The following is a 12,662-nucleotide window of genomic DNA, read 5'->3' on the forward strand; positions in this document are numbered from 1 at the left end:
GGGCGCGTCTCCATCGCCTCCCGGGGCTCCCGGCCCGGGGCGGTGGCCTCGCGGGGGGGGGGGGGGGGTGACGTCACGGGCATCGCCTGGGCCCCGCCCGGCCTATAAAGCGGCAGGTGCGCGCTGCGCCCCGGGACTGTTGGCGCACCTTGCGCAGCCGCCCGCGTCCGAGCGAGAGACCCGCGGCGGCCCCGGCGCCTCCCCCCGAGCGCGCCGTGCGCCCCGGTGGCCGCGACCCGGTCCCCGGCGCTTCCTCCGCCTCTTCCAGCTGCAGCTCCGGGCCCAGGTGCCCCGAGGCCGCGCCGCCCCGCCGAGGGACCCATGCGGGCTCCGCTGCTGCCGCCGGCGCCCGTGGTGCTGCCGCTCCTGCTCCTCGGCTCAGGTGAGGAGCGCGGGGCTCCCTCGACCCCCTCGGCTTGCTCCCCGGGAGGAGGCCGAGGCGGGCGGGCGTCCGCGACCTGCCAGGCCGGCAAGAGGGCGCCGGAGGGCCCCTCGGAGATGCCGCGGTCCATCCAAATCCTTGACTTTTACGATAAAGGAACCAGGAGCCGAGTCGGCACAGGTGAAGCGACGTGCGCGCATCTTAGGGTAGTCAAGTCCCGGACCCGGAACCCGGGGCGGTGCCTCCTGCCCAACTCCTCCGTCTCCTCTGTCCAGTGATGTTACCTTCACCTCCCTGGACGGAAGCGCCCCCCACCCACCCCCACCCCACTCTGTTTTAGGGACACCTACAAGATAAAGCAGGAGTTTGAGACTCAAAGCCCCAAATCTCACCTGGTCCCCGGTGTCTTCCCAGGATAAGGAAACAATGACAGTAAGAGTCATTATCGTCAAATATCATGTCTACTGTTTTACAGTCATGCATGTAATCTTTTTAAACAATGTGAACGCGTGTTAAGAAGGCCCGGTGCCTCTATCTAGAACCCGTCCATCCCAACGGGGCATTCAAGCAAACAAGTGCATCCGGCATGTGGCGCGATGGGAATGTACAGACGCCGTCCGTTAAGTAATTAGATGAACGTGCCTAGTTTGCTGTGTTATTTGGTGTGAAGCGTAGTGTAGACTGTGGAAAAGAAAACCTTGATGAAAGGAGCTCAGTAAACAGCTGAGTTCGCTCGTTGGCGAAATGTGAAGATGCTTTCGTAAGTGACTCAGTCCCAGACAATAGCCCATGTGCAATAGCTGCTTTGGTGTCAGAAGGTAAACACTTCTCCTGAGCACAGCTGCCTGGTGAGAAAGGCGCCCTGCTTCACCTTTCCTTCCGTTGTTCTTGCTCCCACAGCCTATTATGCTGCTGGATTGGACGTCAACGGCACCGGCTCTGGGAAAGGGGGACCATTATCCGGGGACCACAGCGCCGATGGATTGCAGGTCACCCCGCGAGGTGGGATGTCGTCAGGAAGTGAGATTTCCCCTGTGAGCGGGACGCCTTCCAGTAGGGAACTGTCCTCGGGGATCGACTATGACTATGCCGAAGAGTATGACAACGAACCGCAAATACCTGGCTATATCGTAGATGATTCCGTCAGAGGTGAGTGGAGGATAAAGCAGCAGCGTAGCCTACACGGGGTGTGTTGGCATGAGCAAAGCGGCTTGGAACCCCGAATCTTCGGGTGGTTTTCCTGTGTGTGGGTCTGATGCATTCCCCGTGGGTAAGCTATCAGCTGAGGTGGAAAGAGCTTTGTGTAGGCACATCTGATATGTCCAGAGCTCTAACAAATGTTTCATGCCTATTAAGTCTCCTTCACAGGTAGGGATTGTTATCATTCTAAGATGCGATAACCGAAGCTCAAGATTGTTTTGCCCCAGGTTTCACAGCCAGAATGCAGTTGAGTCAGAGTGAGAATTCCAGTGTTTGATTCCACAGCCTGTGCTCTTTCCCACGGGACGGCATGGCCCCGGTGCTGAGAGACAGGTGTGGGCATCAACCAGTCCTCAGCTCTTGGATCCACTCCCCACTGCCACGTTTCCCTAAATACCTGCATTTTAACGCAAATAAGAGAACAGAAAGTAGTGGGAAGAAGCAATTGGACTTTAGCAAGTACCAGAAACTGGTGATTCTAAGAAGAGTATTAACAACAGCAGCAACAATAATGATATAACCTTCTGGAAATATTAAAGAAAGACAAATATGCATGGATTTCAAATTGCTAAAATCACGATTTAAACCCAAATTCCGTGTGTTAAATAAGAGTGACCCCAAATTTTGTTCTCTTTTGCTATTATCTGACCTTTACAAAAAAGCCTAAATTTGCTTAAAATGAAGAGTACCAAGGTCAGAAGTAAGTATTGTTCATTACCCTCATATTACTTTGGAGTTTTAGGGCAGATGAGGTCATCATTAAATCTGCTCTAAATATCTGAGGAACATCCACTGTGGAGGCAGGACATAATGCCCCTTCTCTCTTGACTTGAATATCCCTGATTCCTCCCACTCTGTCCAGCTCCCAGACCTGGTGAATACAGCAGGTGATCCACAGGGACGGGGACTGGGTTAAGCGGCAGGTGGGAAAAACTTCAGGGAGTACTCACTCCACTTTACTCTTTGCTTAGTAACTTGTGCTTTTATGTAGGTAAGGTGGGGAAGGGGGTCCGTTTACGCTTCTTATTTTTGGAGATAAGATTAGAAACTGTTCTCTTAAAGGGGTTTCAAGTTGTTAACATTTCAAAAGGCCAAATAAGTTGGTAGTGGTGAAACGGACTAGTGCATTGTGAAAGAGTGAAACTGGTGGTTGAACTACTTTGAAAGGCTGTTGAGCCCAGGGGGTTGATGTGTGCTGCAGTGCTTCAGTACAATTTGTAATATGCCTGATAATATCCAGTAATATTCCCTTAAACTGTTTCTATTAGAGGATTCATTCTAACTTGCAGTACTTATCATCAAAGTTTCAATATAGAAATTGTATAACTGGTTAAACATTGCTTCTAATTTGGCTATTAATGTTATAATAACTTGCTAAAATACTCATAATATTTATTTGTTGCTTCCTTAATCACAGGGTTCTATCTTTGATACCCTTCCCTGTGTTTCTAATGTTTTCTATTTAATGGACCATTATTCAGGACCATTATGACTAATGGTATTATGACATTATAGTATTTTCCTCTTTGCACTGGGCTGTTTGCTAAATATCTGCTTAGATAAGCCTACTCAGGTATTAGTATAACAAAACACACAGCTCCGAAAACTCCTCCTACCTATGTTTAGCATGTGGGTATACTATACCCTGCATAGCTATAACATTGAAAAAATGTTTCTGTAGATCTAGAGTGAAGATGAGTGAATCTCTGAAGCATCAAGTTTCTGGATTCCTATTTTTCAAACAGATTGACCCAGAAATGAGTCTCGGGGAATTAATCATAACTATTGTCATTTGGGAGTTGGAGAAAATTGATTAATTCTGATGTGTAACTCTCAGTTTTTTCCACTCTCAAGTAATACACAGTAATTCCCAATTATGGTAGTGAGCACAAAACCGAGATGAGTAAATAAAATCGACAAATGTACTAAAGTTCCAGTTTAATCAGTAGCATTAACCTATCCAGGGGAAAATGTAGGATAATGAGAGAACGAAAGGCTTTGACACCCTAGCACTGTCATTTTCTACTTGCGTGCCCTCGAACATGTTACTTGTCTTCATTCAACTCTAGTGTCCTCCTCCCTATCATCTGGATAACAACACATTCAACTGTGATCTGGGTTTAATCAAATTAAGACTCATTACCAAGAACATGGCATGTATAAGAAATTCAAAAAGTGTGAGATATTTCATGGATTTTTTTAGGCAGGTAAATACTATTATCGATGATAATACCAGTACAAATAAATTCAAAATGTGTTTCTAAGTTAATAAAATAACAAGAAGGTTCAGATTTTGAAGTGCCACACCATACAGATATTTTCTTTAACCAATTATTGTATATGAATTGTATTAAATAATGGGAAAAATATGGTCATCATCCCCATGAGCTTTCACTGCTAGGACTTCTTTCTCTCATGTCTTCAAAATGATACTCAAGATGAAGAGAGACTTTTGTCAATAAATCTTATTTGTTTATTTTTTAGTTGAACAGGTAGTTAAGCCCATGAAAAACAAAACAGAAAGTGAAAAGACTTCAGATAAACCCAAAAGAAAGAAAAAAGGTGGAAAAAGTGGAAAAAATAGAAGAAACAGGAAGAAGAAGAATCCCTGTGATGCAGAATTCCAAAATTTCTGTATTCATGGAGAATGCAAATATATAGAGCATCTGGAAGCTGTAACATGCCAGTAAGTTTTCCTAAATTATATAGAAATCTGTATAACACCATCTCTGAAACTCCTAGATGCAAAAAGACACTCATTTTCCCCCACATATAAACCAAGGACCTGTAATCTTTTTCTTAAGAGACCAGCTGGGAAATAATTTAGGCTTCTTTGGTCAAGATTAACTATATACTTACAGAACCAACTAAAATATAACCACTTAAAAATAAAAACCATTCTTGGCTTGCACACTGTAAAAAAAAAAAAAAAAGGGCAAATGGCCAGAATTCTCATGGGCAATGGTTTGCTGACCCCTGGTATAAATCATCATTTTACAATATATATCTTACAAAACCTTTTTTTATAATAAATTTATTTTTTATTGGTTTTCAATTTACCAACATACAGAATAACACCCAGTGCTCATCCCATCAAGTGCCCCCCTCAGTGCCCGTCACCCAGTCACCCCCACCCCCGCCCTCCTCCCCTTCCACCACTCCTAGTTTGTTTCCCAGACAAAACCTTTTTTTTTTTTAAAAAAAAAAAAGGACCGAAAGGTACTATCCTCCTTCCCCCCAAATGCCACTAGCACACTAAATGACAGTGGAATTAGCTGCATAACAAGTCACTGAACTCATCAGTTGGTCATAAAAGGAGCACAAAGAATGAAAAGGTGTGTCTTCTTGGAATATTACACCCAAACTAATCTCAACTTGTTCTTATACTAATAGATCTTTGGCTTGAATGCATTCTGCCTCATGATTTTGAAATATAAATAGATGGCATGACTTTTTGGGTTTTTGGTTTTTTTTTTTTTTTTTGAGTGGTACAATTAAATATTGATGACCTGGAGAGTAAACCTAAAATATGTGGAATATTTACAGTTATTATTATAATTTTTGAATGTGGGTTGTTTACAGATGTCATCAGGATTATTTTGGTGAACGATGTGGGGAAAAGTCCATGAAGACTCACAGCATGGTGGACAGTGATTTATCAAAAATTGCTTTAGCAGCCATAGCTGCCTTTGTGTCTGCAGTGAGTTTCACGGCTATTGCTGTTGTTATTACAATCCAGTAAGTATGGCATAACTTGAACATTCCTACTAAAATAATGCCAGGTTGATTTTTTTCAGTGTTTCTATCACAGTGTACTATATCGTATTTTAGATTAATTATTCTATTGGTGGCATGTATCTTTGGTCATATCTTTATACTTCACTGACAAGGATCACAGAAATTAGTCAAAATTTATATTACTTTGGCCGCCACAGAAACTTAATACGTAAGGCTGTTTTTCAAATACCCTAGAAATTTTTTGAACTTAAAAATTGATGGTTTTGTTTCATGTCATACCTCCCCTCATGGCTACCTCCAAATGCCAGAGTGTTGGTGTCTACTATGAATCTCTTTAAGCTTACAGAAGCCTCTTGAAGCTAATTAGGACCTGGTTCATAGTAGATTGTCAGAGATTGTGCTTTGACACTAAAAACCACAAAGAGCTCCAAGCCAGGAGCCAAGAAATGATATATTCTCTGCCTCTATGAATTGTTAAAGGTAAGATGGAAATTCAATTACAAAAAAAAAAAAAAAAAAAATTCCTCCATATGGCATTGCGTAGGAAGCAGGGACAATTCTATTACTGTTCTACTCCTGCAGTAACTGCCTGTGCTCACAATACCAGATCACACACTTCACTTCATGACCAATGAATGTTAGAAGTAGACTGTTCCTGGTAGGCACTGGTGGTTATGTCAAAATGGCATTGTCTGTCAAACAGAAGTCAGCGAATTAAGGAAGTTGGGGAAGGGTGTGAGTGGCTCTGTAATGACTCATGTGCTACTAGAGCTTGGGAAAAGCAATAGACTCATTATTCTAATTTTAGGTCTTGGTAAATTACTTTAACAACTGGACTGTGTGCATGATCTACCACTCCTGCCATTCAGGAAACAAGGGGTTATCTTCTGCCATTGTTTACTATTATTTTAAATGCAGATCAGATAATGATAAAAAGACACATTTAAAAAACTGTTTTATGATGCACATAGAGTTTGATGTGTGCTCTAAATTTGTTTTGCACACCCTAGAAATTATTTTGATCTGCTAATACCTCAAGCCAGATATGCAAATATGTTTAGGAAAAATACCCTAAGACAAATAAATGATAATTGTTTGTCATAGAAGGATAGAAGGAAAAAAAATAGCCAGTGTTTTTTTTTTTTTAATTTTTTTTTTATTTATGATAGTCACATAGAGAGAGAGAGAGAGAGAGGGAGGCAGAGACACAGGCAGAGGGAGAAGCAGGCTCCATGCACCGGGAGCCCGACGTGGGATTCGATCCCGGGTCTCCAGGATCGCGCCCTGGGCCAAAGGCAGGCGCCAAACCGCTGCGCCACCCAGGGATCCCTAGCCAGTGTTTTGAAATAATTATTCAAACTTGTGATCATTCATGGTGAAAAATTTAATCCTTTAGAAAATCATGGAAAAACTTTGTCAGGTGGCACTCTTAAACCTGTGCGGTGACCTTCCTCCTTTTCTGCCATATTCTTGTGTTTGACACATAGAGCAAAGAGTGGCCTAATCCACATTTTGCTTTTTTTTTTTTTCTATAATTGAATTTTTTCCCCAAACATGACAAAATTCTTAGGATTTTAGGAGTAATATTTAGTGGATGGAATAAAGACCTATTAAAAATAGAATTTCCTGTATAACACCAAGGCGTTTTTAAATGATTGAGTTTTGTGAGAAAGTAACAATGAATAAAACTAAAAGTAAGTATTTATTATGTAGAAATAAAATCCAACTTCTGATGTAAGCAGGTGTGAAAAAATTCTGATCATTTAAATTAGTTTGTACAACTGTAAAGTCTTTCTGTGGTAAAACTATACCATCTTCTTCTTCCTCCAACTGTACTGGCACCTGTGCTAAGTGTTGAGGAAAAGAAGAATGAGGTCTTGCCATTTGCAACAACATGAATGGACCTAGAGGGCATTATGCTAAGTGAAATAAATCAAAGAAAGTCACAAACTGTATGATTTCATTTATATGTGGAATCTGAAAAATAAAACAAATGAATAAACAAACAAAAAGCATAAACAGACCCATAAATACAGAGAATAAAATGATGGCTGTCAGAGGGGAGAGGGTAGGAGGATGGGCAAAGTGGGTGAAGGGGAGTGGGAGATACAGGTTTCTAGTTAAGGAATGAATAAGTCATGGGAATAAAAAGTACAGCATAGGGAATATGTAATGGTATTGTAACTGTTGTGTGGTGACAGATGGTAGCTACTCTTGTGCTGACTGTAGCGTAATGTATAGACTTGTTGAATCCCTATGTTATACACCTGAGACTAATGTAATGTTGTGTGTCAACTATAAAAAAACTCCCATATATGAATGTGTTCCATGCCTTCTGAAAGTTTGTGTCTCAAGGGATGTCCATTTAAACCTCAGTACTTTGGGAATGTATTTATATAAAGTCACCATGAACATCCCCTTAAAAAGAATGGTGGTAATATTTATAGCTGGGTTTAAGTTTTGGCTTGGTATAGAATACAGTGTAATGTTCTATAAGGACTCACAAAAAAGGAATTCCCTGTACTCATGAAAACCCCAATCAATATATAGATGAACTTTGATGACCATAGAGTATCTTGTTCTCTGAAGGCTTCGAAAACGATACTTCAGGGAATATGAAGGAGAAGCTGAAGAACGAAAGAAACTTCGACAAGAAAATGGAAATGCACATGCCATAGCATAACTGAAGATAATGTTACATGTTTGAGTTTTAAAAGGTAACTTTAGATGCTATCCTATAATTTTGAAAAATATAGCATCTGTTATCTTGAGTGAAGAAATTGTTCTTAATTATGGATACACTATGAACATTGGCTATGTGAAAGTCTTATTCTTTGAGCATGAGATGCAGTTCAATAGTGAGAAAAGACTATGTCCTTGGTCAATATTATAAGGGATGTAAAGATGAGGCAGACACAGATCCTCTTCTCAAAGAAGTTAGCGTTTAGTAGATAGGAAGTAGTAAAAGGAGCCAGAATGCTAGGGCAAGTAAAATATGTGTCATATGAAAGGAATATGAGGAGTTTCCAGTGAAGGAGAGGAAGTGCTGTGGAATGTGTGTAGGGAGCAGGAAAGGATATCATGTATAGGGTGGCACTGGAAGTGAGCCTCCAAGGACTGACAAGATTGGGATAAGCAATTTTGAAGAAGGAGGAAGATTAAAAGTGTAGGATGAACTGCGTCACTTTAGAAACTTGTGAAAAATGGCCTAGTTCAAATGGGTGTTGAGGAGAGAAGGTTGGAACGAAGGTTGAGCTCTCATGGTGGAGAGCCAAGTCAGGGTGCATGATTACAAATGTGAGGAAGTGGAGAGAGCAGCTTGATCATCCTTTTAAAGAAAGGAAGTAGAGGGGCCCCTGGGTGACTCGGTTAAGTGTCCAACTCTTGATTTCTGCTCAGGTCATGATCTCAGGGGTATAAGATTCTGCTCCATGTTGGGCTCTGTGCTGGGTGTGGAGCCTGCTTAGGATTCTCTCTCAACCTCTGCGCCCCCCCTCCCCCCCAAAAAAAGAAAGGAGGTAGGAAGGGAGAAGGAAGTACAAATTTAGAGATAGTTTGGTGAAGGGATATATTGTAGTTCTTATTTTTATTTTTTTTGTAAAGAGGCAGAGCTGAGCTTGTTGTAGGGAAAAGTAATGAGCTATGGAGCAGAATATTTTATTAATAACCAAAGCTGACAGCCAACGAAGCAAACTTCCAGAGGAAAAGGAGACTAGGAGATCAAGGACACATTTAAAGTTGGCCAGAAGAAGGAACTCCATTTCCTTAAACATTCAGGAAAGATGTCACATCCTTAAGTCATTGATTCTCTACCATCAGTGGGTTTAAGAATTACTTGAGATGCTGGTTAAATATGCACATTTCTAGGCCAAACCCTAAGTTTTTTTTATGGGTTTGGGGTTTGGAAGCACTGCAGATGCTTAGAGAAACACTGGCTAGCATTGGTTAAATGCAAGCATTATGTTAGGAGCCTATTACAGAATTAGCTCAATAACTCATAAAGTGGATAATTATCAATGCAATGATGTACTCAGTACTTACTGCATCAAAATTTATTATACTATTGGCTTAATGTGCTGAAGCTAAGACCACCAACATGAATAAAGGTAGATTTTTGGTTATGTAGTGCAGCTGAGATTTTTCAAAGTAGATCTGACAGGACTTTTGCAAAAGGAATATGCTGTGCTGGCACATAGTGGCTGCTATTAGCTGGTAGCTTCTATCATTTATGCTCTTGGCACTGATTATCCTAAATTAACTGTATATCACAAATACACTGAGCCATTTAATCTGTCTTTTTAACTATGTCCACTGCATAGATTTGGTTAGGAAAACTACTTCCCATGAGTGTTGTTGCTTTTTATGAGGTGGAATTTGATGAAACAGGCTTCAGCTTATGCAGTCCTCCACCTAAGTAGGCATATAACCAAAGCAGGTATGAAGTTGAACTGGCAGTTCATCTCTGAAAAGCTTTTAGCATTTTTCAGAAGACATTCTAGATGGACAGAAATTCTGATTCCTGATTTTAAAAAATATTTTGCTAAAGCTATACTGAAATTGGGCTTTATATCTCTAATAGTCTTATTTTATTTTTGACCAGGGTATCGGAGCAGAGTCATTGCCGGGTCACAACCTTGAGTGATGAGTTGGTTCCTCTTTTCGGTGGATCATAAGAAAACAGAACCTTTTTGTTCTGATGGTTTTAAACTTTCAATTGTTGCTTTTTATGCTAAGTCTTATTTCTGTACATAAAGATGCATGGAGATAAAAAGTATTTTTTCAAGTTGTAAATAATTTATTTAATATTTAATGAAAGTGTATTTATTTTACAGCTTATTAAACTTTTTTAAGCAAAGAGATTGAGAGTTTGAATATTAGTTTTGAGATTGCAAGACTCTAGGGTATTTTTTTCCTAAAGCTTAGATGATCATTTTGAAAGAAGTTCCTTCCCTTTTTTCCTATTTTATGTTGATCTTCAAAACTTACTTCTTTTCTTAGAAAGTATTATTATTGGAAAGTTAGAAACTAGAGTAATTTAGTCCTCCCACAAATACTAGTATCCTAAACTGGTCTTTCTTATTCTGTGTAGAATTTATTCCAAGTCCTGGTAATTTTAAAACTTCTAAAATCAACCAGTGGCACTGCCCCTCCATCACAGTAGACACAGATATTGTAAAAGAAAGAAAACCCACTGCCCATCATAATCATCGTCATCACAAACAAGAAAAAGACGAGAATAAGTTTTAAGATGACAAATATGGCATTTCAAGAAAACCAGAAGCGTTTAGAGATTTATTGCTCTAATATCATGACATGAATATACAAAGCATCTAAAACCACTCCTCTTTTTCCTCCCTTCACTACTGTTTTTTTATATTATTTTAAACAAATACATGTGCGTTTGGGGTGAGTGCTCTTTCAAGAACATTAATTCCCTGGAGTGACCCACAGTTTGGTTCCTAGCCAGCCAACTAAGTTACCTGCATACAAAACAAAACAAGCCAACCTTTATAATGTAGGGGGAACATTTTGAAGAAATCAGCCAATAATAAATGTAATTCCAGCAATCATCTCACAGAATTTGATCAAGAGTTCCATTTTTCTCTAGCATACCATTCTCAAAATCCTTGTCCAGTGATCATCTAACCAACTGGTTGCCAGCCTCACCTGCACATTATCATATGAGTTTTAGGTGTCTAAATGCCTGGGCCTCCTTCCCAGAACTTACAATTTGAATGAACTCGTGTCGGTCATTGGCATCTGGATTTTTAAAAGGTCTACAGATGTTTCCTACATGCAACCAGTGCTGAGAACCTCTGACCTATCTCTGCTTGAACAACTTCAGTACACATTTTCCTCAACCTCATCCACTAAATACTTACTGTTGATGATTCAACTATAGTGCTAGAGATACAAGACAGAAAAGCCCTGACTGAAACATTTGCTGCCCAGTTATTGAGAGGAGGGAGTATGTCTTGTCAATACAGTGCAATAAGTAGGTGAGGTATGTAGCAGGGATCCATGGGAGCCCAGGAAGCTGTCACCTAGCCTGGCTTGAATGAGTCAGGGAGAGGTTTCTAGGGAGATACTTGCGAGATTATCCTTGAACGATGAGTGGGAGTTATGTGGAGATCGTTATAGGCACAAGCAAAATTACCAAAATTACCAATGACCTGAAAGGGACAATACATAAAATAGTTCAGTATTACCAAAACAGAAAGTGTGAAGTCAACACAGGCTGTAAAGGAAGCCAGAACGGTGAGGGCAGGGTCACACGGAGCCGTTAACATATACTGTAGACCATGTGGAATCTTTCAAGCCAGCTGGTCAAGGGTAAAAACTTGATCAAGTTTGCATTCCAATTAAGTTATAAGACAATTATGTGGGGGAGGACTTGAGCCAAAGTTAAAAGTCAAAATACTGACTTGGAAGCAGTTGAATGAACACCTGAAACTGAGACGGTAAAGGAGGGAAAGAGAAACTCACCATGTACTTGAAGATTTGTGATAGATTAAAAATATGAAAGCAAGATGATTTATTATAAAAACAAAACTGTGAGTAATGAGGTAGCAAGGGAACTGAAGAAATCTAAGAAAACTCTCAAGTTCCTGGCTAGGAGGATGGTGATGTAATTCTAAGTTGATAATCTCTGAAGTTTATTGAATATTCTAGATGGGAAGCATGGCTTTTTATTTATCCTTGACTAAAGACTGGCTCTTCTCTGTTTTGTAAAGACATCCTTTCTGATTTGTGATGGATTTATGGGAAAATAAGGACCAGCCCAACCAATTAGTCAACTGAATCAACCCTAGGCCTCACTTCATATTTGAGATTGAGTCTACAAGTGGAAAAAGTCTGCATGTATGATGATGAGTTCAGCTTTGGATCTGTTGAGTTGGAGATGCCAGGAGCTATCTACTAAGCAGTTAGATATACAAATCTGAAGTTCAGTGAATGGAAGAATTATATATTGGGAATTGTCAAAATATATATGGTAACTGAAGCCACAAAAGTGGCCAAGCTTACCAAAGGAAGCTATAATGAGTCCAAAGAAAATATATTTGTATTGACAAATCTCCGCAGTTGTCACCACACATGTATAGAAAGCCAGGCAACTATAGCCACTGTGGGGGTTCTAGGCACTTGCCTGCTATCCCATGTATTTTTCTTGCTCTTAAAACAAAAAGTTTAATAAATCATTACAGTGGGGTAGAAGGAAAGAAAAAAAAAAGCCTTACTTTTTCATAATAAAAATAATACTCTTAAGTTTATTAAGGACACAGATACCCCATAGATTATTCTAAATGCCTTACACAGTCACTTGCCAAATCCTCCTAATTTC

The 12,662-nt window shown here is 40.3% G+C and overlaps 1 protein-coding gene across 1 annotated transcript; it reads left to right on the top strand.

Annotated features, from left to right (window-relative positions):
• Nucleotides 1-229: 229 nt before the first annotated feature.
• On the top strand, nucleotides 230-10,103 carry AREG (amphiregulin). Its single transcript, XM_077848369.1, has 6 exons — nucleotides 230-382; nucleotides 1,283-1,531; nucleotides 4,067-4,268; nucleotides 5,165-5,320; nucleotides 7,910-8,037; nucleotides 9,921-10,103. Exons 1-5 carry the CDS (start codon nucleotides 322-324, stop codon nucleotides 8,001-8,003), a joined length of 762 nt encoding a protein of 253 aa, XP_077704495.1. The 5' UTR covers nucleotides 230-321; the 3' UTR covers nucleotides 8,004-8,037; nucleotides 9,921-10,103.
• Nucleotides 10,104-12,662: the final 2,559 nt, after the last annotated feature.

Source organism: Canis aureus, chromosome 14 (genome assembly GCF_053574225.1).
Source record: "Canis aureus isolate CA01 chromosome 14, VMU_Caureus_v.1.0, whole genome shotgun sequence".
Lineage (NCBI taxonomy): Eukaryota > Metazoa > Chordata > Mammalia > Carnivora > Canidae > Canis > Canis aureus.

Bases quoted from the DNA above. Each gene is read 5' to 3' on its own strand.
- AREG (XM_077848369.1), top strand. From the start codon at position 322: ATGCGGGCTCCGCTGCTGCCGCCGGCGCCCGTGGTGCTGCCGCTCCTG. The intron at 383-1,282 runs GTGAGGAGCGCG...TTGCTCCCACAG, and splicing joins GCTCCTGCTCCTCGGCTCAG to CCTATTATGCTGCTGGATTG. The intron at 5,321-7,909 runs GTAAGTATGGCA...TGTTCTCTGAAG, and splicing joins GCTGTTGTTATTACAATCCA to GCTTCGAAAACGATACTTCA.